The sequence below is a fragment of the Chiloscyllium punctatum genome, chromosome 40, assembly GCF_047496795.1.
Source record: "Chiloscyllium punctatum isolate Juve2018m chromosome 40, sChiPun1.3, whole genome shotgun sequence".
NCBI lineage: Eukaryota > Metazoa > Chordata > Chondrichthyes > Orectolobiformes > Hemiscylliidae > Chiloscyllium > Chiloscyllium punctatum.
In genome coordinates this window covers 62,268,967-62,292,269 of record NC_092778.1, presented here as the reverse complement: position 1 = coordinate 62,292,269, position 23,303 = coordinate 62,268,967, and the positions used below count along the sequence as shown (strand labels likewise).

General features: G+C 40.9%; 1 protein-coding gene across 6 annotated transcripts; it reads left to right on the top strand.

Annotated features, from left to right (window-relative positions):
* The first annotated feature begins 643 nt into the window (after positions 1-643).
* LOC140464692 (lipid droplet assembly factor 1-like) lies at positions 644-22,881 on the top strand. Of its 6 annotated transcripts, none has more exons than XM_072560100.1 (6): positions 644-920; positions 7,807-7,829; positions 7,926-8,053; positions 13,576-13,744; positions 20,344-20,482; positions 22,429-22,881. In XM_072560100.1, the coding sequence occupies exons 1-6, from the start codon at positions 796-798 to the stop codon at positions 22,517-22,519; spliced, it is 675 nt and encodes a 224-aa protein (XP_072416201.1). In that variant the 5' UTR covers positions 644-795; the 3' UTR covers positions 22,520-22,881. The 6 variants fall into 6 exon arrangements, with proteins under 6 accessions (XP_072416201.1, XP_072416206.1, XP_072416204.1 ...); XM_072560103.1 differs by having other exon boundaries at positions 911-1,062; XM_072560104.1 differs by lacking the exon at positions 644-920 and adding an exon at positions 1,229-1,386.
* Positions 22,882-23,303: the final 422 nt, after the last annotated feature.

Sequence of the window (23,303 nt, the reverse complement as noted above, 5' to 3'; positions counted from 1 at the left end):
ATAGGAACAGATTTTATGAGGCTGTAATCAATTATTTTCCATCTACACAGGATCATGGATATGTAACAAAACAAAACTATTGGGGCTAGGGTAATTTCAGATGGTGCAGTGTTATAGTTCATCTTGGTGTCACACATCAGCCCACAGATGATGTTGCCATCTCCCTCAGTGGTAAGAGGACATTGTGGAGGTAATGGAGAGTGAAGCTTCATAAATTGGTTGAAAATTGGGGAGCAATAAAAATTAATTCTCAAATGGAATGAAAAAGGGGCAAATGAGTGAGAATTCTTAAGTATAAAGAGGAAACTGGGGATAATGAGAGTGACAATTACTGGAACGAAATTAAAAGAAATGGGAGTGGATTCCCAAATGGGTGGTAAGGGCGAGGGGGATAAGAGTGAGAATGAGTGAGTGGGAGGAAACTGGGGGGACTGAGAGTGAGAATGAGTGAGTGGGAGGGAAGTGAGAGTGAGAATGAGTGAGTGGGATGAAACTGAGGGAAACGAGAGTGAGAATGAGTGAGTGGGAGGAAACTGGGGGGAATGAGAGTGAGAATGAGTGAGTGGGAGGAAATTGAAAGTGAGAATGAGTGAGTGGGAGGAAACTGAGGGAAATGAGAGTGAGAGTGAGAATGAGTGAGTGGGAGGAAACTGGGGAACTGAGAGTGAGAATAGAGAAAATGAGAATTTTCTAAGTAAATACTGCCTCGAATTAGTGCCATCAGAGAAAAAAAGTGTCCCCTCTGCTTTATAGGGCACAACACATCAAGAACAAACAGAATGGAAAAAGATAATAATGATATTCCTGCCGTACTCTGAGCTCCCTCGAGCAGCAAAACACATTCGTCCGTCCCTCGGAATCCGGAACACCTCAGCTTCCGGGACTCGGGATGCATTTCAACTTTTCGTTTTCTTCATCGGGTTTGTGTCAAAGCGAAATGAGCGGCGGGTATACCCGGGGGGATTAGAGCGGATCGTTCCTCCCCGCCCCCATCACTTCCCCCACAGCCCAAGGCCGCCCGGGGGGAAACCCAGGCCCCAGCGACCCCGAAGGAGGAAGGAGGTGGGTTAGATGTCGATTTTATGAGGCCGAGGATCTGCGTGACTCCTTTTAGGCGGTAACGCTGTGTGCCCCCCCCGGGCACTATCCACCGTCATCCCTAGGCCCCGGAGCCGGTTGCTAAGGGAATGGGGGGGCTACCTCCCCGTTGCTATGCGGGGCCCAGCTCCCCGTTGCTATGCGGGGCCCAGCCCTGGGAGGATGCATCCAGCTCCTGAGCAGATGCCCTGGTCACAGGGAGATTGATGACAAGAGTTTTCCTGTTTTAAAATGGACCGGTGGGAATTGATAGAAACAACAAGGCTCTGGAGTCTACAAGAGTCAGAGGTAACTTGATGGAAAGATACAAGATCCTGAGAGAACTTGTGGACCATTTCGTCTTGTGGGAGAATCTAGAGCTAGGGGTCACTCATTTAAAACTGAGCTTTAAAAATGGGTGTGAATGTCTTTGGAATTCCTTTCACCAAAAGTTAGTGGATGCAGAATCCTTACATTTTTTGAGGGATAGGAAGGTGGATATATGATGACCAAGGGGATGAAAGATTATTGGGGTTATGCAGGAATCAAGAGTTGAAGTTAAAATCCGGTCAGCCGTGTTGGAGCGTAGGAGGTTGAGGGGTGACCTTATGGAAGTTTGTATAATCATGAGGGGCATGGAATGGGTGAATAGCCCAAGGTCTTTTCCCTAGGATGGGGGATTTCAAGACTAGGGGCCATATTTTCCAGGTGAGAGGAGAAAGATTTTAATAAGAAGAGAGGCAACTTTATTACACAGAGAGTGGTTCGTGTGTGGAATGAACTTCCAAAGAAGCGGTGGTTGTGGGTATGGTTAGAATATTTAAAAGATATTTGGGTAAGTTCATGAGTAGAAGAAAGTGAGGATTGCAGATGCTGGACATCAGAGCTGAAAATGCGTTGCTGGAAATGCGCAGCAGATCAGGCAGCATCCAAGGCTCATGCCCGAAACGTCGATTCTCCTGCTCCTTGGATGCTGCCTGACCTGCGCTTTTCCAGCAACACATTTTCAGCTAAGTTCATGAATAAGAAATGTTTGGATGGATATGGGCCAAGTGCAAACAAGCGGGACTAGTTTAGTTTATGGTTAGCACGAACAAGTTGGACTGAAGGATTTGTTTCTGTGCGGTACATCTTTATTACTCTGTGATCTTATTGAATATTTAAAGTGCCAAGTTAAGAGTGTTGTCAAACAGAGAGACTTTGGGGTTCAAGTACATAGTTCCTTGAAAGGTGTGGTGAACCAGTGTTTACCACAGGTGGATCTATTGGTAAATGAAGTTATTTGGCATGCTTGCCTTCATTGATCAGAACATTGAGTATAGGAGTTGGAACGTCATGTTGTGGTTGTTGTTGGAATGTTGTGTACTGTTCTGGTTGCTCTGCTATAGGAAGGATATTATTAAATTAGAAAGGATGCATAAAAGATTTACAAGGATGTTACCAAGACTGGAGGGCTTGAGTTATAAGAAGAGGCTGTATTGGCGAGAACGTTTTCCTTTGGAGGGTAGGAGGTTGAGGGGAGAATGCGGGAAAATGGGATTGAAAAACCTATCATCCATGATTGAATGGCAGAGCAGACACGATGGACTGAATGGCCTAATTTCTGCTCCTATGTCTTATGGTCTGTGTAGAACTTTATAAAATCATTAGGAGCATTAATAAGGTAACTGTTTTACAGAAACTAAACCAGCAAAAGCTGGAATGACACAACCTCTATGCTCAGCCTCCTGAGAATTGACATTCAGCATTTGCTTCTTTCTTTAGATTTTCTGTAAAGTGCAATCTGAAATATTAACTTCTATATTTCCTTGACAGAAACTTACTGACCTTTCCCATGCTTATATAAAAGCAAACTACTGCTAATGCTGGTTCTATGATAGAGAAAGTGCTGGAGAAACTCAGCTAGTTCTTTTCCCTAGGGGTAAGGGAGTTCAAAATTACATGGTACAATTTTACGGAGAGGGTGGAAAGATTTAAAAGGGACATGAGGGGCAACGTTTTTCTCACAGAGCATATTTCATATGTGGAATGAACTGCCAGAGTTTAGTTTGGGAAACTTGGTCAACTTGGATGAATTGGAGCAAAGGATCTGTTTCCATGCTCTATGACTGTATAACTGAACTTGTTATGTTGCATAATGGATTATACATTTTGGAAAAGTTAGAAAGGTCCTAAATATAACAAATGCAAAGTAGCTATAACTTTAACTTCCACACATACTGCAAAACAGTTCATGTTGTAAGGGCAATGAATTTCTAAAGTGTGTTTAGAATTATTTTATGACAAAATTTTCATTAGAACCAAGAAGGAAACATACTATAAAAAATCCAGTACTGGTATCATGCCTGAATTAATTAATAATTTGATGGTAAGTGAGTTTAACATTAAGTTTAAGAAAGATACAAGCAACAGAAAGCCTTGGGGAAACTTAGCAGATCTGGTAGCATCTGTGGAGAGAGAAACAGAGTTAATGTTTCAAGTCCGACATGATTCTTCTTCGGAAATGTTAACTGTTTCTCTCTCCACAGATGCTGCCAGACCAGCTGAGTTTTTCCAGCACTTTCTGTATCTATTTCATTTTTCCAGCGTTAGCAGTAGTTTGCTTTTATATAAGCATGCGAAAGGTCAGTCAGTTTCTGTCAAGGAAATATAGAAGTTAATATTTCAGATTGTATTTTACAGAAAATCTAAAGAAAGAAGCAAATGCTGAATGTCAGCTCTCAGGAGGCTGAGCATAGAGGTTGTGTCATTCTAGCTTTCACTGGTTTAGTTTCTGTAAAACAGTTACCTTGTTAATATGTGGAGGCGCTGGTGTTGGATTGGGGTGGACAAAGTTAAAAGTCACAACACCAGGTTATAGTCCAACTCATCAATCACCAGTTCCAATGTGCCATAGCGAGAAACCGTAATGACCTCCTCAGGAGACAGACACAGGATACGACCGATTATCCAGTACTTCCCATGTTCTTAACAGCCTGCAACACAGTATCAATGAGGATGAGCACCTTTCCAAGATCTCTCCTACGCCTCCACTTCTCACCTTTGAACAACTGCCAAACCTTAAACAGACCATTGTTCTCAATGAACAGCCCAGCCTTCAGGAACAACATTGACCACAACACCACACAACCCTGTTGTGGCAACCACTGCAAGACGCGTCAGAGTGTCGACATAGATACTACCTTACGCTTGTGAACTCCACCTACCACGTGCACGGCAGGTACTCGTGTCTCAGATGTGTCTATCTCATATGCTGTAGGCAAGGATGCCCTGAGGTGTGGTACATTGGTGAGACCAAGCAGACGCTACAACAGATGAATGGACACCGTGCAACAATCACCACGCAGGGATGATCCCTCCCAGTCATGGAACACTTCAGCAGTCAAGGACATTTGGCTTTGGATCTTTGGGTGACCGTTATCCAAGAGGGACTTCGGGATATGCAACAATATAGAGTCACCGAGCAGAAGCTGATAGCCAAGTTCGGTACCCATGAGGATGGCCTCAACCAGGATCTTGGGTTCATGTCACACTACAAGTAACCTCACGACACTATATACATACACTCTTACACACAATCACACTCACGCAGACTCTCTCAGACACACTCTCTCTCTCAGACACACACACACACACACACACACGTGTGTACACCCTCTCACCAGCATATATTCCGTCACACTCATGCACACACGCACTCTCACACTCTCTCCCTCTCTCTCACACACACATACACTCACTCACTCACCCTGTCTCCCTCACACGCACGTGCACACACACCTGCAAGTCTGTGGGGTGAATTTACATTTGCAGGTACATTCTATTTTGTTCAAAAAGCACATAATCTTTAGGCAGTCAGCCCATGTGACATTTTATAAATTCCTGCTTTGGAAGTAGAACCGGTCTGACTCAAGGTTGGAATACAGACAGATTCTAACTTCACACCTTTAATGCATTGTCTGAGCTGGGATGTCATCTTTTTTTATAAAACCTTAAGTTATCTCGGGAATGTGATTTGAAAGAAATTCTGGGATTTACCTATTAATGAATCGAAACCTGCAACCCATTCTAAGTGATTTAAAGACTTAACAGCAATCTTGGTTTGTTCAATACATCGCATCAGTTGTATGAGACTTTGATCTTTTACTATAAATTCTGTGTCCTGTCATCCTGTCCCACTAGCTGCCTGATGAAGGAGCAGCGCTTTAAAAGCTTGTACTTCGAAATAAGCCTGTTGGACTATAAACTGTTGTTGTGTAATTTTAAACCTTATTAATATGGTGTAGGATAATTTATAAACCTGTTGTTGTGGTTCTGTTCACCGAGCTGGGAATTTGTGTTGCAGACGTTTCGTCCCCTGTCTAGGTGACATCCTCAGAGCTTGGGAGCCTTCTGTGAAGCGCTTCTGTGATCTTTCCTCCGGCATTTATAGTGGTTTGAATCTGCCACTTCCGGTTGTCAGTTCCAGCTGTCTGCTGCAGTGGTCGGTATATTGGGTCCAGGTCGATGTGCTTATTGATTGAATCTGTGGATGAGTGCCATGCCATGACAAGCAACATGAATTTGACTGGGACACCACTACTATTATAGGACAAGCCAAACAGAGAACAGCCAGGGAATTCCTGGAGGCATGGCACTCATCCACAGATTTAATCAATAAGCACATCGACCTGGACCCAATATACCGACTACTGCAGCGGACAGCTGGAACTGACAACCGGAAGCGGCAGATTCAAACCACTACAAATGCCGGAGGAAAGATCACAGAAGTGCTTCACAGGAGGCTCCCAAACACTGAGGATGTCACCTAGACAGGGGACGAAACGTCTGCAACACAAATTCCCAGCTCGGTGAACAGAACCACAACAACGAGCACCCGAGCTACTAATCTTCTCACAAACTCTGAATTTATAAACCTCTTAGCCTTCTATTTTCAAAGCTTGGGATGAATAACTATTTGTTATCTGTGAGCTGTGCTAAACAAAATTTAAGAAAAAAAGGCATGTTATTTTATTTGCTTGGAAATTCATAACCTTTTCATTTATTGTGGAATAAACCTTCAGATATATACTTTTATTCATTTATAATATTATAGTTATAAAATTATAAATCTATTGTCAGTGCTGAAATGGTATACTTTGCAAATTAAGAAATGTTCTAAGGTTTGAGAAAGCTTCCTGAATAAATTTTCTATTCATTTCATTCATTTAGATCCCCCCAAAGCCCAAGTTTATCTCCATTTATCTCGAGACTCCATTTAATCTCTTAAGGCCTGTATAATTCTGCTAAAGCTGCACTATTACCCCCTCCAGGGCAGTACATTTTCCCAAGTTACCATAGCCAAAGTTGAAGATCATAGTTTGAATGGGTTCCAAGTCTTTATACCATTACAACATAAATTCTTCCAATTTGTAGTCAAACTCTTTGTGATAAAGTCCTGCATTTCACAAACGTTCTTGATGTCTTTCTGTCCCTATGTACCAACTCACTTGGACTTCTCAGTCCACTAAATGTTTACATTTTGGGTTAGAATAGAACTGCAATTTATTGTCATGTGGATTTTTACCAAAACAAATACAGTGAAAAGTTTTATAACTCACCATACCATGGTACCTAAATTAGGGACAGAAATCATAAATAAGAAGAAAAAGAAAATAAAAGTTCGTCACAATTCAGTTAATGATTCCTTGACTCCTTGGTTCAGGGTGCACCGGAAAACTGGGACAAGACCTCCATACCGCGACTAGACCTTCATGCCAGCTTGTATAGGTCTCTTCAAGTTCAATTCTTTCTGCTTGCTTTTGTTTGCTTTACTGGAGCTTTTCCTTTGATGGGTACATACAATGTATGCATTGAAACAGATACCACTTTGAGTACTTCTCTTTTGTTTGTGGGTTTAACCATTTGTCATTCAAACCAATTTACAAAGATGAATTTACTGTTTAGCTTTTCAAATTTTCACTTGTGTAAATTAAAAATCTTTTCTAATGAGTCACTTTCTTGTTCAAATCTAGTATAAACCCCAGGCAAATCATGATCCATATTCACAATATGTTCCTTTACTGTGAGATGGTAAACAATTTCTGATTTGTTGCTCATCACAAAATCTATTCTCGCTTGTTCTCTCCTATGTTCTGAAATGTGTTGTGGCAAGTAAATATTCTGCAGAATTTAGAGATTTTGTCACCTTTACCAATTCAGTTCCTCTGCATCTCCCAGTCTGATGAAATCTCTCATTATAACCACATTGATTTTGCTTTGTGCTTCTCTGCTCTGCAACTTTATACAGCCCCAATATCATTAATGTCAGGAAATCAGTAGACAATTCCTAATTGAATCTTGCATCCTTTACTGGAGTATAAATGTATGAAAGGTCTTGCTGCAATCATCATTTTATTGTGATGGCAAACGATCCTTGTTTTTCCTCACTAAATGGAACATGGTGCTCCTGAATGACCAGAAGAGAAATCATAACATCAGAGGGAAAATCTGTGCAAGCATCTAATGACATTTTTTTAGGTTATGGGAGACAGGTTTGAATCATTTGAAAGATTAGAAAATGTGTTTGTCCTGGTGAACCTATCTCCTTTTGGAAATAGTTCCTCATTTTAAAAGCTTCACAATTTTGATGTCATCGGGTATTAGAAAATAAATACATGAAATTCCCATTTAAGAATATTTCAGAATGTCAGTTTATGTTAACTACTTTTATGTTTTCTCTAACACTAGCATTTCAAGTCATTATAATCCCACTCAGCTTAATTGTGATTCTTAACAAACAAGATAATTATTTGCTTTAAGAACTTTTTTTCTTCTATACAGTTTTATCTCCTGTCACTGAGGGTCCATCTTGCTGGAAATGAATGAAATGGCGGGTAAAATGTCAAAATCTGAAGGGTTACCATTAGCAAGAGAAATGCAAGACCTTCAAAATCGATTTAATGCAATGATGCATACAATCAGCAGCAACTCAAAGGTATGATATCCTTCATATATGTCATTATTACTTCTGCATTAAGCAGAATCATTAAGCAAGGGGTCATGCAGGGTACTTGTAAATATTAAGAGAATTATGTCATTGTTATGATCCCCTAGAAACCAATATCTTTTTATAGGATATATCATTTCCCCAGTGACTGATTCAGGATCACACAACAAAAACTTTCATGGGTTTTAAGACTTGTACTGTAACAATCAAGCTAAAATCAAAATAGTTATGAAGATTTATACCAGACTCAAGATGTTAACTCTGTTTCTGGCTGTATAAATGTTCCCAAGCCTGTTGAGTTTTTGTTATTAGGCACCTGCATAAGTGTTCCCAGGCCTGTTGAGTTTTTGTTATTCGGCACCTAATACACTAAACCATGGAAAATGTGTGCCCCAGTCAGTTTTTAACAGAGCCAAAAATCCCATTTGGCATCCATATAATTATTATTCCACAGGAGCTTGAACGCATCTATTGCACTATATTCACAGTCAACAGACTTTTGAGTTTAAAGTCTAAAGCTCCTCCCGGCTCTGACAGGATCTCTTCTTGCTTTACCTTTTCAACAAAGCACCCTTCACTCAACCTTTTGAGCATAATTGAGTGGATTTCCTGTTGCATGGTATCCTCTGGTAATTCACTGGAATTTTTTAAAACTCCTCACAACCCTTTTTTCCTCAGACTCAGGTTCCATCCCCAGCAACCCTCCACTTAGTGATTAACCCAAAGGCATTCCTTAACTTCTGCCTGGCTTAGGAGCATTAGTGGTTCTCCTTCCCCTGGTCTGATTGCCTGCCACAATCCAAGAATCTGCACATGATATGAAGAGCTGCTGTCTCCTTTGTATCTAGATGTTGGGAAGTTGTTTCTTTCTTTGAGTGGCTTTTGACCTGAGACCTTATCCCTGTGGAAACCAGGTAACATGGGCTTGTCTTCATATGAGGTACCTCTCTACTGCTCCCATTTTACCTTACATGTAAGGAGGCAGCTTAAAACATATCATCATATAACGTTCCACAGTCATAATGCAGTCACAAATTATATGGTATTGGGCAATTGAATGAAGGAAATATAATGCATTTGGCATCAATAACATGTAAAAAATATGAATAATAAAGACATCCCCTATTCAAAGGAAACATTTTAGAGAATTTGGAAAATACATTTTTCCAAGTATTATTCATTAATCCAGAACTGCAGTTGGTGATCCATGTTTACTGAACCAGAAACTGAACTATAACATACAACTTACATACTGGCATGTTTTGTTTTGTGTAGCTAAGTATTACCTGAGTAAAAATGTGTTTTGAACAAGCTGTAGCTTGCCATTTCCTCGGTAACTGTTACATATGTTCAGCCTTGCATAGTAACATACCTTTATTAAAAGGAGTTTAGCTTGAATAAATTATTAATCTTCAATTAGTAAATAACACAAAATTCTTCTTCTAATATTCGAACTTGGCACCAATGTATTTATATAATTCAGAAACTTGATACAAAAGGGTATTGTAATAATCCCATTTAATAATGGGTTGCAGGTTCATAATTCCTTGAGTCTCAGGTAAACAGTGTAGTGATGAAAGCATTTGGTATGCTTGCCTTTATTGGTCGGTGCTTTGAGAATAGGAGTTGGGAGGACATATTGCAGCTGTATAGGACATTGCTTAGGCCACTTTGTTCAATTCTGGTCTCCTTGCTATCGGAAGATGTTGTGAAACTTGAGAAGGTTCAGAAAAGATTTGCAAGGATGTTGCCAGGGTTGGAGGGTTTGAGCTTATAGGTAGACACTGAATAGGCTGGGGCTATTTTCCCTGGAGCATCAGAGTCTGAGAAGTGACCTTATAGAATTTTATAAATTCATGAGGTGCATGGATTGGGTGAATAGTCAAGGTCTTTTCCCCAGGGTAGGGGAGTCCAAAAGTAGAAGGCATAAGTTTAAGGTGAGAGAGGAAAGATTTAAAAGGGACCTAAGGGGCAACTTTTTCATGTAGAGGATGGTGCGTGTATTCAATGAGCTGCCAGAGGAAATGGTGGAAGCTGGTACAATTACAACATTTAAAAGGCATGGGTATTGAATAGGAAATATTTAAATAGATATGGGTCAAATGCTGGTAAATGGGACTAGATTAATTTAGGATATCTGGTCAGCATGGACAAGTTGGGCCAAAGGGTCTGTTTCCATGCTATACATCTTTACGATTCTTACGATGAGTCAGAATCTCATAGAAACATATAAAATTCTAACACGACTGGATAGGGTAAACGCAAGAAAGATGTTCCTGTTGACCAGCGAATCCAGAATCAGGAGTCACATTCTAAGGATACATGGTAGGCCATTGAATAATGAGATGAGAAGAAATTTCTTCACCCAGAGGGTGGGAAGCCTGTGGAATTCCCTACACAAAAAGTGGTTGAAGCCAAAACACTAATGTTTTCAGAAAGGAGTTAGATATAGTGCATAGGGCTGAAGGATATGGGAAGAAAAAAGGAACTGAGTACTGAGTTTGATGATCAGCCATGGTCATATTGAATGACGGGCTTGAAGGGCTGAATTGCCTACTGCTACTCCTATTTTCTATGTATATAAATTTTCAATTGTATGATATATATGTATAAAATATACATGATTAAGGTTGAATGAATATATTGTGAAATTATATACCTTTAAAGTTTCTTGTCCAGCTGGAATAAAGCTAAGAAATCTGCCTGTTCAACATCATGAAATGGAAAACACATTCACAATTCATTATTTTGTTCACAATTACCTGTTGTTTAATTTATTTGCTGGAAAATCAAAATCCTAATGAACTGAGTCAATTAACTCAACAATTCTCAGAAACAATGGCTACAGCACAAAAGAAGACAATTCAGCCCATCTTGAATGAGCAATCTATGTAGTGCCCAACCCCGCCTTCTCCATGGAGCCCTACATATTTTTCCTTCTTAGATGATAATCCACTTTCTTTTGCCTTGGTGGAACCTGCCTCCACCACACACTCAGACACCACTTTCCAGATCCTAAGCACTCTCTGTGAATAAGTTTCTCCTCGTGTCTTCATTGTTTCTTTTGCCAATTACCTTAAATGTGTTTGACTGCTTTCCTTCCCGATTGGTACATTGATGGGAAATGTTTTTTCCCTACTCTGCCCACATTCCTGATGAATTATGAAAACCCCATCAAATCTAATTACATTTTGATTCTGGGTTCCTTCCAGCTTTTTAGTATATTCCTATTAGTTGATATTTCTTGATTATAACAGACTTTTATCTAGAAGTTTATTGGATGTATATATGAATATGTATTCTATGAAAAGAATAATCCAGCAGTTTTGGATTGAAAGAAAAGAGTTAAACTGAGTAACACTGAACTCTTGTTTGGTATTTGAGACTGGACATCTCCCCATCAGACGTTAGCTGAGTTATTATAGCTTTGGAATGCTGATTGAGTTGGAGAAAGTGTCAAATTCAGTTTAAAATTAGCCTAACTAAAGATAGCTGTGTTCACAGTCTTAATTTACCAAGAGCTCAAAGACTCTATGTCTACTTAATTGTGCATTTTGTTAGAGTTCTAAACTGAATCCAAGACATTTTTTTTTGGCCAAACACAAATGGGTGTTTTATAGAAGTGTCATTAATTGTATCCATATATACTAAAATTAATTGATCAATGTTGCACATTCTACTGTTCTGTACAAGCTAAGTAGTGGAAGATCAATTCACATTTGTGATTTATAAATCATAAAGGCTCTGTCCCAGCTGGAATAAGCTACTGGACCGACTCATTAATGAGGAGAAAGTGAGGACCACAGATGCTGGAGATCAGAGTCAAAAAGTGTGACACTGGAAAAGCACAGCAGGTCAAGCAGCATCTGAGAAGCAGGAGAGTTGACATTGTGCACGTAAGCCCTTCATCAGGAATGATCAGCGCACTCCTGATGAAGGGCTTATGCCTGAAAAATTGACTCTCCTGCCCCTCAGATGCTGCCTGACTTGCTGTGCTTTTCCAGCGTCACACTTTTTGACTCATTAATGTCTTGAGAGCATTACTGATAACTGAAAGCATGGTTTTGTTTTAAATTGCACATAATTTCAGAGTATTGAAAATGATTTAAACATTTAGTGTAATTTGCTCACTAAATTAAGGCATCTGTTGAGATGTGACAAAATATCCATCAGGTAAAAATTGAAGCAGACTGTTTAACAATAACGGTTACGTCGATTTCGCTGCTCGTTGGATGCTGCCTGAACTGCTGTGCTCTTCCAGCACCACTAATCCAGTGTTTAACAATAACTCCCATTTAAATAGTATGGTCGTTAGAGAAGCAATTCCCAAAGCACTTCACAGGAGAATGATCAGACAAAAAGGATTATCAAGACTAAAAACAAAACCACCAGTCAGCTCAATGGTTTAGACGTATGATTCTCACTTAGGGGTTACGCTGTGAATCAGTATGTGAGAGGTTTCAGATTCAAATTGAAGACCAGCCTGGTTGCAGCATTGTTTGTCACTTCATTGCAAGAGGGTTTCAGTGCTGGAAGTAGGAAGTTTTCCTGCAGCTGGACACGATCTTAGTGAAACAAGATATGGAATATTGTGTGCAGATTTTGTCTCCTTTAGCTAAGAAAGGATTATTTGTCATAGAGGGAGTGCAGCAACGTTCATCAGACTGATTTGTGAGATCCCAGGATTGAGTTATGCAGAGTGTTTGGGTTGCAAGTAGAGATCAAGTTAGGAGGAGTGTTTGGATTATGATGAGAGATTGGGTAATGGGGAGAGATCAGGTGGACTGGGTCTGCATTCACTGGAGCTTAGAAAAATGAGAGGGGATCTTATTAAAGCTTATCAAATTCTGACAAGACTAGACAGACTGGGGTGATGTTTCCCCTGGCATGTTAGTTCGGGGCAGGGGTATCAAGAAAAGAGGGTCATGGTCTCAGAATACAGGCTAACTAACTTAGAACTGAGATGAATAGAACTGGTGAACCAGCGGAATTCTCCACCACAGAAGGTGTTTGAGGCAAAGTGCCTAAATATAGCTTAGAAGGAAATAGATTACTAGACACTAGCAATGTCGAGGTTTTGGGGAAAGTGCAAGAGTATGGCATTAAGATGCAGGATCAGCCAAGATCATATTGAATGGTGGAATAGGCTCAATGGTTGAAAGTTCTTACGTTCTATGTTTCTATATGAAGAGAGTTGAAGAAAAATAGGATTTCAGAAGGCTTCAGCGACGAAATTCCACAGTTTAGGGTTAAACAATAAGGTATGGACAGCAAAAATGGGACAAAAAGATTTCAGTGTGCATGAGCTGAAGGAACACATGACCCACCCCATGGCAAGAATGAGCATGAGAATTTTAAATGTCTACAGTTAGGTAGTTGCAAATGTGTCTCATGTTAAATTGGGAACTAATCATATAATTGTTTTCCTTTGGTAAACTGAAGTTCTATGATCCCAACCGTACAAAGAATGATTTCACCTCCTAATCCCTGTTAATCTGTCGGTTTTGCAGGTTGCAGCTTTCATGAGCACCTCTGTGGGTCAGTACCTAGATGACCACCCTTTCCTTGCGTTGTTGTTATTGGTGTTTACCATAATGGCAGCCGTGCCAGTTGGTTTATTCTTGATTTTCGCAGTGATTACATCTCTCTTGGCCTGCCTTGGTTTCATTGTGATGGAAGGTACTGAATTCCATGAAAGGCTTATTTATATAACTACATTATTAAAAACGGCTATGTCATAATTCTGTTTATTATTAAACTTGAGGAAACAGTGTGGAATTGTGCATGGGTGGCTATAGTATCAGTGAACATTTCCAAATAGAAGAATGGATACGCTCAAATTTTCTAGGTCCATCTGTTTTTATTCCCCTCACAAAATTGCTTAAAAAATGAAAAAAAAAGTATTGGGTTAATCTGATCTGTCATTTAGTTGCATGTGGGGAGTATTGTTTGTCTCATTTGGGGCCATGGAAGATGGGTTCTGAACCAAGTAAACGCATAGCATCTGCCTAACAGATTAAATATAATCCTCTGGTTGGAGAGCTCCTCATTCTAATCATTCTCATTTTTTAGAGCAGAATGGTACACAGGAATTTCCCAAGGCTTGTCATCTAGAAAACAATTTCTATTTTGATATAGAGTCACACAGCACAGAAACAGACCTTTCAGTCCAACCAGTCCATGCCGACTCTAACCCAAACTAAACTAGTCCCACCTGCCTGCACTTGGCTTAGATCCCTCCAAACATCTGTTATTCTTGAACTTATCGAAAGGCCTTGTAAACTTTGTAACTGTGCTCACATCCACCACTTCTTCTGGACGTTCATTCCACACATGAGCCACTCTCTGTGTAAAAAAAAAGTCCCTCATGGCCTTTGTAATCTTTCTTCTTCGGAGCCACTTTGGAGCAGTGAGAGGCAGGAGCCGGGAGGAGGTGACGTTGGTGTGAGGTGATTGTCGGGAAGGCAGGTAAGTATATTTAAACTTCTTGCCTTCAGGCCAGCGAGGGAGGAGCGAGCAGAGGACTTCTGGGAAGGGTAAGTAGAACAGTTTATATTTTCATGGTTGCGTTACCTGAAACACTACTCGGGTAGTGTCTCCCACCCATCCTCCTCCTCTAACCTAAAAAAAAAGTTGTGGGAGCCAGATTGACAAGGTAAGGTAACTAGTTTATTACCTAATCCTTTTTTTTAGTAGTCGCTTTGGGAGTTAGAATAGTGGAAATGGAGTTTAGGGCAGTGGAATGTTCCTCTTGCAGAATGTGGGAAGTAAGGGAAACCACTAGTGTCCCTGCTGGCTACATCTGTGGGAAGTGCACCCAACACCAGCTGCTCGAAAACCACGTTAGGGAACTGGAGCTGGAGTTGGATGAACTTCGGATCATTCGGGAGGCAGAGGGGGTTATTGACTGGACTTACAGAGAGGTAGTCACTCCCCAGATAAAAGAAAAAGACAGATGGGTGACAGTTAGGGGACAGAAAGGGAACCAGCAGGCAGTGCAGGGATCCCCTGTGGCCTTTCCCCTCAACAGTAAGTATACTGTTTTGGATACTGTTTGGGGGGATGACTTACCAGGGGAAAGCAGTGGGGCACCTGCTGCTCTGAAGGGAAGGGGGAAGAGGAGCAGAGCAGTAGTCATTGGGGACTCGATAGTTAGGGGAACAGATAGGTGGTTCTGTGGGGGCGAGAGAGACTCACGGTTGGTGTGTTGCCTCCTGGTGCCAGGGTCCGTGATGTCTCTTGATCGTGTTTTTGGGATCCTTCGCGGGGAGGGAGAGCAGCCCCAAGTCGTGGTCCACATTGGCACCAAAAACATAGGTCAGAAGAGAGATGGGGACTTGAGGCAGAAATTCAGGGAGCTAGGATGGAAGCTTAGAGCAAGGACAAACAGAGTTGTTTTCTCTGGTTTGCTGCCAGTGCCACGTGCTAGTGAGGTGAGGAATAGGGAGAGAAAGGAGTTGAACACGTGGCTACAGGGATGGTGCAGGAGGAAGGGTTTCAGGTTTTTGGATAATTGGAGCTCTTTCAGGGGTAGGTGGGACCTCTACAACCAGGATGGTCTTCATCTAAACCAGAGGGGTACCAATATCCTGGGTGGGGTGGGGGGGGAAATTCACTAAAGCTATTAAGGTGGATTTAAACTAATACAGCAGGGGGATGGGAACCAAAATTGTAGGACAGGTGCAGAAGAGGATGAGAGTAGGGAGTTCCAAAATCAAGTATCTGACACTGGCAAGCAAGAACCTGGTTTGAAGTGTGTGTACTTCAACACAAGGAGCATCTGAAATCAAGTGGGTGAACTGGCAGCATGGGTTGGTACCTGGGACTTCGATGTTGTGGCCATTATGGAGACATGGATAGAGCAGGGACAGGAATGGCTGTTGTAGGTTCCAGGATTCAGATGTTTCAGTAAGAACAAAGAAGATGGTAAAAGAGGGGGAGGTGTGGCATTGTTGATCAGGGACAATATTACAGTTGTCGAAAGGATCTTTGGGGACTCGTTAACTGAGGTAGTATGGGCTGAGGTTAGAAACAGGAAAGGAGAAGTCACCATGCTGGGAGTTTTCTGTAGGCCTCCAAATAGTCCCAGAGATGTAGAGGAAAAGATAGAAAAGATGATTCTCGATAGGAGTGAGAGAGGCAGGGTAGTTGTCATGGGGGCCTTCAACTATCCAAATATTGACTGGGAACACTATAGTACGAGTACTATAGATGGGTCAGTGTTTGTCCAGTGTGTGCAGGAGGGCTTCCTGACACAGTACGTAGACAGGCCAACAAGGGGTGAAGCCACTTTAGATTTAGTACTGGGTAATGAGCCTGGCCAGGTGTTAGACTTGGAAGTAGGTGAGCACTTTGGAGACAGCGATCACAGTTCTGTCAGGTTTACTTTTGTGATGGAAAGGGATAGGTGTACTCCACCGATCAAGAGTTACAGCTGGGGGAAGGGAAATTACGATGCAATTAGGAAAGATTTAGGAAGCGTAGAATGGGGAAGGAAACTGCAGGGGATGAGCACATTAAAAATGTGGAGCTTATTCAAGGAAAAACTCCTGTGTGTCCTAGATAAGTATGTACCTGTCAGGCAGGGAGGAAGATAGAGAACGTGTGAGCCGTGGTTTACTAAGGAAGTGGAATCCCTGGTCAAGAAGAAGAAGAAGGCTTATGTTAGGACAAAATGTGAAAACTCAGTTAGGGCGCTTGAGGGTTACAAGGAAGTCAGGAAAGACCTAAAAAGAGAGCTCAGAAGAGCCAGGAGGAGACATGAGAAGTTGTTGGCGGATAGGATCAGGGTAAACCCTAAGGCTTTCCATAGGTATGTCAGGAATAAAAGAATGACGAGAGTTAAATTAGGGCCAATCAAGGATATTAGTGGGAAGTTGTGTATGGAGTCAGAGGAGATAGGGGAAGCACTAAATAAATATTTTTCGACAGTGTTCACTATAGAAAATGAAAATGTTGGCGAGGAAGATACAGAGATACTTGCATCTAGACTGGAAGAGATTGAGGTTCACAAGGAAGAGGTATTAGAAATACTGCAGAGTGTGAAAATAGACAAGTCCCCTGGGCCGGATGGGATCTATCCCAGAATCCTCTGGGGAGCAGGGGAAGAGATTGCTGAGCCTTTGGCATTGATCTTCAAATCATCATTGACTACAGGAATAGTGCCTGAGGATTATTGGAGGATAGCAAATGTGGTTCCTTGTTCAAAAAGGGTAGTAGAGACAACCCTGGTAATTACAGACCAGTGAGTCTCACTTCAGTTGTTGGTAAAGTATTGGAAAAGGTTCTAAGAGATAGAATTTATAACCATCTAGAAAAGAATAATCTGATCAGGGACAGTCAGCACGGTTTTGTGAAGGGTAGGTTGTGCCTAACGAATCTTATTGAGTTTTTTGACAAAGTGACCAAACAAGTTGATGAGAGTAAACCGGTTGATGTGGTGTATATGGATTTCAGCAAGGCGTTCGATTAGGTTCCTCACAGTAGGCTATTGTACAAAATGCGGAGGAATGGGATTGTGGGAGATATAGCAGTTTGGATCAGTAATTGGCTTGCTGAAAGAAAACAGAGGGTTGTAGTTGATGGAACATGTTCATCTTGGTGTCCAGTTACTAGTGGCATACCGCAAGGGTCGGTGTTGGGTCCACTGCTGTTCGTCATTTTTATAAATGACCTGGATGAGGGCTTAGAAAGGTGGGTTAGTAAATTGGCGGATGACACTAAGGTTGGTGGAGTTGTGGATAGTGACGAAGGATGTTGTAGGTTGCAGAGAGACATAGATAAGCTGCAGAGCTGGGCTGAGAGGTGGCAAAAGGAGTTTAATGTGGACAAGTATGAGGTGATACACTTTGGACGGAATAATTGGAATGCAAAGTATTGGGCTAATGGTAAGATTCTTGGGAGTGCAGATGAGCAGAGAGATCTCGGTGTCCATGTACACAGATCCCTGAAAGTTGCCGCCCACATTGACAGGGTTGTTAAGAAGGCATACAGTGTTTTGGCCTTTATTAATAGAGGGATTGAGTTCCAGAACCAGGAGGTTATGCTGCAGCTGTACAAAGCTCTGGTACGGCCACACTTGGAGTATTGTGTACAGTTCTGGTCACCGCATTATAAGAAGGATGTTGAAACTTTGGAAAGGGTGCAGAGGAGATTTACTAGGATGTTGCCTGGTATGGAAGGAATGTCTTACAAGGAAAGGCTGAGGGCCTTGAGGCTGTTCTCGTTAGAGAGAAGAAAGTTGAGAGGTGACTTAATAGAGACATATAAGATAATCAGAGGGTTAGATAGGGTGGACAGGGAGAGCCTTTTTCCAAGTATGGGGACAGCAAACACGAGGGGACACAACTTTAAAGTGAGGAGAGATAGGTATAAGACAGATGTCAGAGGTAGTTTCTTTACTCAGAGAGTAGTAAGGGTATGGAATGCTTTGCCAGCAACAGTAGTAGATTTGCCAAGTTTAAGTGCATTTAAGTTGTCATCGGACAGGCCTACGGACGTACGTAGAATAGTGTAGGTGGGATGGGCTTCAGATTAGTATGACAGGGCGGCACAACATCGAGGGCCGAAGGGCCTGTACTGCACTGTAATGTTCTATTTTCTCTCACCTTAAAAATATGTCCCCTAGTCTTAAAATTACCCCCCCCCCCCCCCATGAAACACACCTGCCATTCACCTTATCTAAGCCCCTCATTATTTTGTAAACCTAGCAAGTTTTGAGAAGATTTGTAGCTCAGGTTGATGATAAGTATGTAAGTTAGCTCACTGAGCTGGAAGGTTTGTTTTCAAATGTTTCATCATCATGACTAGGTAACATCATCAGTGAGAGTCTCCGGTGAAGAGTTGGTGGTATGTCTCTATTTATAGGTCTTGATCTTTGATGCTACCAGCAAAACTAACATCATTTACAAGATACCATGCAAGGACTGTAAAAACACTACGTCGAACAAACTAGCAGAAAACTTGCCACCAGGATACACGAACACCAACTGGTCACCAAAAGACATGACCCACTATCACTAGGTTATATACATACAGGCAAAGAAGGACACCACTTTGATGGGCACAACACACACATCCGTGGACAGACGAAACAAAGACATGCATGAGAATTCTTAGAGATGTGGTATTCTAACCAGATCTCCACCAATAAGCACATTGATTTAGATCCTATCTACCTTCCCTTGAAAAATCAAACCAGAAATGACATCACCCACTTTAAGAAACCAAGACCTATAAATAGAGAGGCAGGACATACCACCAGCACTTCAGCAGAGACTCTCACTGGTGATGTTACCATGGTGATGAAACATCTGAAAACAAACCTTCAGACTTAGCAAGCTAACTTACATACTTATTTTGTAAACCTCTTTAAGGTCATCTCTCAACCTCCTATGCCCTAGTGAAAAACGTCCCAGCCTGTTTAGTGATATGCATGGCTCTTCAGCCCATAGAATTATGCATTTGAAGGAAGGTTTCAAAAATTGAATGATTTGAATTGGAGTGACAGAAAATCCAAGATAGTACCTATTAGTTTATTTTCAAGGCTTAAATGAAACCTTTAATAGTGAAGTGTAATGAGAAACCTATACATTGCAAAATTTACAATGCCCCTTCTAGTGCAGTGCGTATTGTGTAGGGTGGCATGTTGGTTCAGTGGTTAGCACTGCTGCCTCACAGCTCCAGAAACTCTAGTTTGATTCCAGCCTTGGATGACTGTATGGAGTTTGCACTTTCTCCCAATGTCTGCATGTGTTTCCACTAGGTGCTCCGGTTTCCTCCCACAGTCCAAAGATGTGCAGGTTAGGTCAATTGGCCATGCTAAATTGACCATAGTGTGCAGGCTAGCTGGGTTAGCCTGGTGGGGGCGTGAGGGGATAGATCTGGGAGGGATGCTCGTCAGAGGGTCAGTGTGGACCTGATGGGCTGAATGGCCAGCTTCCATACTGTCACATTATCATCAGAACAGCTTCCTATACATTTTAAGTTATCTTCATTCTTTGTTAGTCAGTTGCTTAATTTTATATAGTGTAATTTACTGTTTGTCTCTGTCAAAATATTTTCTTGAAGAAGAAAAGTAATGTATATCTCTCTGACATAGTGAAAATAAACATTTTACCAAAAGTAATATTCAGACTAAGAGTTCACCTGTCTGCAAGAAATGAATAACATAACAACATAAGTTTATTTATAACGTCTCCTGCATTGAGGCGGTGTCTGTATAAAACGTTCAGCTTTCTGTATAATTTAGATTATTTTTAAAATTAATTATCTACCAGGTCTGATGCTGTCGATAGGTGGTGTTGTCCTGCTTTGTTTTTTATGTGGACTAGTTCTCATTTCACTGGTCATCACGTCTTTTCTGGCTGTCTGCTTCTTTACTTTCTCCACAACAATGAATTATTATCATAATTCAAGGTATGGACATTTCATTAAATATTTAAATTCTGTTTAATTTCTAAGGAATTAAATGTGTTAGTTTATTAAAATTTTGAGCCATTTTAATCTTTGGTGCAACAAAACCTGTATGGAGGATATTTATAATAAGGTATTTCTTGTAGATGCTAAATCTAGTATCTACTAATACTGGATAATTAATATCTACTGACATGCTCAAACATGAAACACAAATTTATTTAATTTTAAACAGTTTGTTTTTAAAATGCTATTTAGACTCAGGTGGTAGAATTCTTTCTACTGTTGTCTATTCATGAGAAAGTTTGTGTCGACATAATGTACTGTTTGTGTATGAAAATTAGCACAATGTTTGACAGATGCTTGAACTTAAGGAAAGGAATTGAATCCAATCCTAGTGACTTTGCTTTTCTGGCCATGAAGGTGATCTAACTTCAATAAGAAAGCAAATTGGGCAAGGTATAAAAATCAATCTCCCATTTTACTATCACCCATTTGGAATTAATGTCACAAAACTAAATTCATCCCTGAGAAGTTTAGACAATGTCCCTCTCTCTGATATCTAGGGAGAACGCGAAGTTTGCAACAATATTAAATCGTAGGCTAATCCATTGGGGGATTGATTTGGGTCAAACTGAATTCCAGTTTTAACTTCCGTCATTCATGACAAACAAATCAGTCTAGATACCACAGGAAAACATATGGATACCATAGGTAACATGTGGCATGAAACAAGACCACAGGATCAGGAGTAGGCCTTTAAGCCTATACTCCATTTAGTGATTTGCATAACTCTACATGCTCATCTGTGTCCTGTATTCACTAGTCCAAATATTTCTCACTCTCAGTTATAAAATGAATCATCTTATATAGTTGTTATTTGTGAAACAATGTTCCAACCTTTAATCACCTTTTGTCTAGAAGCGTTTTCTAACTTCACTTTGACAATGCACACTTGTCCTAGATGCTCAACCAGCAGAACGTTTCTGTATATCTAACCTGTGCATTCCCTTTAGTATCCTGAGAATCACACTTCACCTTTCTAAATTCAAGCATTTATATTGCTAGATTTGTGCAGCTTATCAAGCTTGTAAGATACTTGATTTGATCTTTTATTTACACTTTCAAATATACACTTCCATTCACTTGCCTTGTACCTTGCCCCGAGCCAATCGCAGTTTAGAGACTAAATGGACACTGCACACATCTCCCGTGTCCTCAAAAAACCATCCGGTGAAACCAGTCGGATTTGCCAGCTGCCTCTTGGTGTTGGGTGGTGGTGGGTGTTGTCATATTGGAGAATGGTCTCTTATTGTCAAGTACTTTGTGTCTGATTGAAGGACTGGCCTCAAGGTTGGTGGGAATGGATTGCTGAAAGCCAACCTGCTGCCCATGCCTCAAGCACCCTGTGGTGACCTTATCCTGCCTTCACTCATATGGCTGCCTGCTGTACCTCCATGATCCTGGGTGTAGTACCATCAGCAGCCACTGCTCAGGCTTGTGTCAGCAACACGAAGAGCTGCCAATCTTGGATTGGCTGACTGCTTCTTGCTGGGCAAGTCTTCTGCCTCTGGGGACCTCTCTTGTGGGGAAAGCCAACAGTGGCTAATGACATGCCACAGGGCACTGGATTCATTCAGACCTCCCCTATAGAACTGATGTGGTTCCACACCATTCTCCAACTTGTGGGTGAAATCCTCATTGGCTCAACAAAATCCCAACTAGTGTTTTTCATGTTAAATTTCCGGTATCTGCATTCTTTTGTCTTTTGGTTATGAGGTAGATTCTAGTGTGTTTGCACCATGGGGAATTATGCAGTTGTTCAGTACCTGTCCAAAACATTAAATTTTTTCTTCTCCCAATTGTAATTTTAGCTGCATCTAGTAACAGGTTGATAAATTTAGGTTAAATAATTCAGATTGTTGCTAATGTTGTTACCTTTCCCTAAGCGCTCCAAGTAAAGAAGAAGCAGCTGTCGGCTACTCAGCAAATTCACATCCAGATGAGACTGAACTCAAATCCACCCTAAAGAAGGATTAGTTTGCAAAATATCCCTCTAGTTTCTGTTAAGTTGTATTTATGTAAAACGACTGTACTTGCACTAATTTCCTTTCATGAGACATTCTTTTTGCCTTCGAGTACCTGTTACACTTTTGTAAGCAGCAAATGTTAGTCTTCACAATTTGTTCATCATTTTCATTTGTGTAGTGTCATTCTGAATGAGAAGTTTTGTATACTTTAACCTATGTATTTTACTATAATTACTCTATAACATGGAGACCTGATTATTTGATATAAAAAGACTATACGTTATATCTGTATTAGCAATGATTAGAGTCTACTTCTGCATTCTAATTGATGGTAATGTTCTCGATGTATTAATTAATAAAACAGATACTCAAAGCAATAACAAATGTTTTTGATCCATAGCATATTTTATACATTTTGAAACAGACCTGTTAAAAATACAATTATTTTGTGAATATTTACCCTTTGGATTGCCCTGAATAGAGCAAAGTGGTCTGTTGAGTTACAACTTATGAAATCTGGGCTTGTGAGAATGATAGTTTCTGTTCTGTAGTTGTTAACAGTTTGAAGACACTGTAAAGAAAAAAGTAGTATGGAAAGTCTAAGTTTTTATTCATCTGTGGGAAAGAATTGATTGCCTGTCACTAGTTGCCCTTGACAAGTTGGTGGTGAGCTGCCGCCTCGAACTACTGCAGTCCACCTACTGTGTCCCACAATGCCCTTAGGAAGGAGATTTCCAGGAGTTTGACCCAGCGACAGTGAAGGAACAAAGTCGAGAAGATGGATAGTGCTGTGA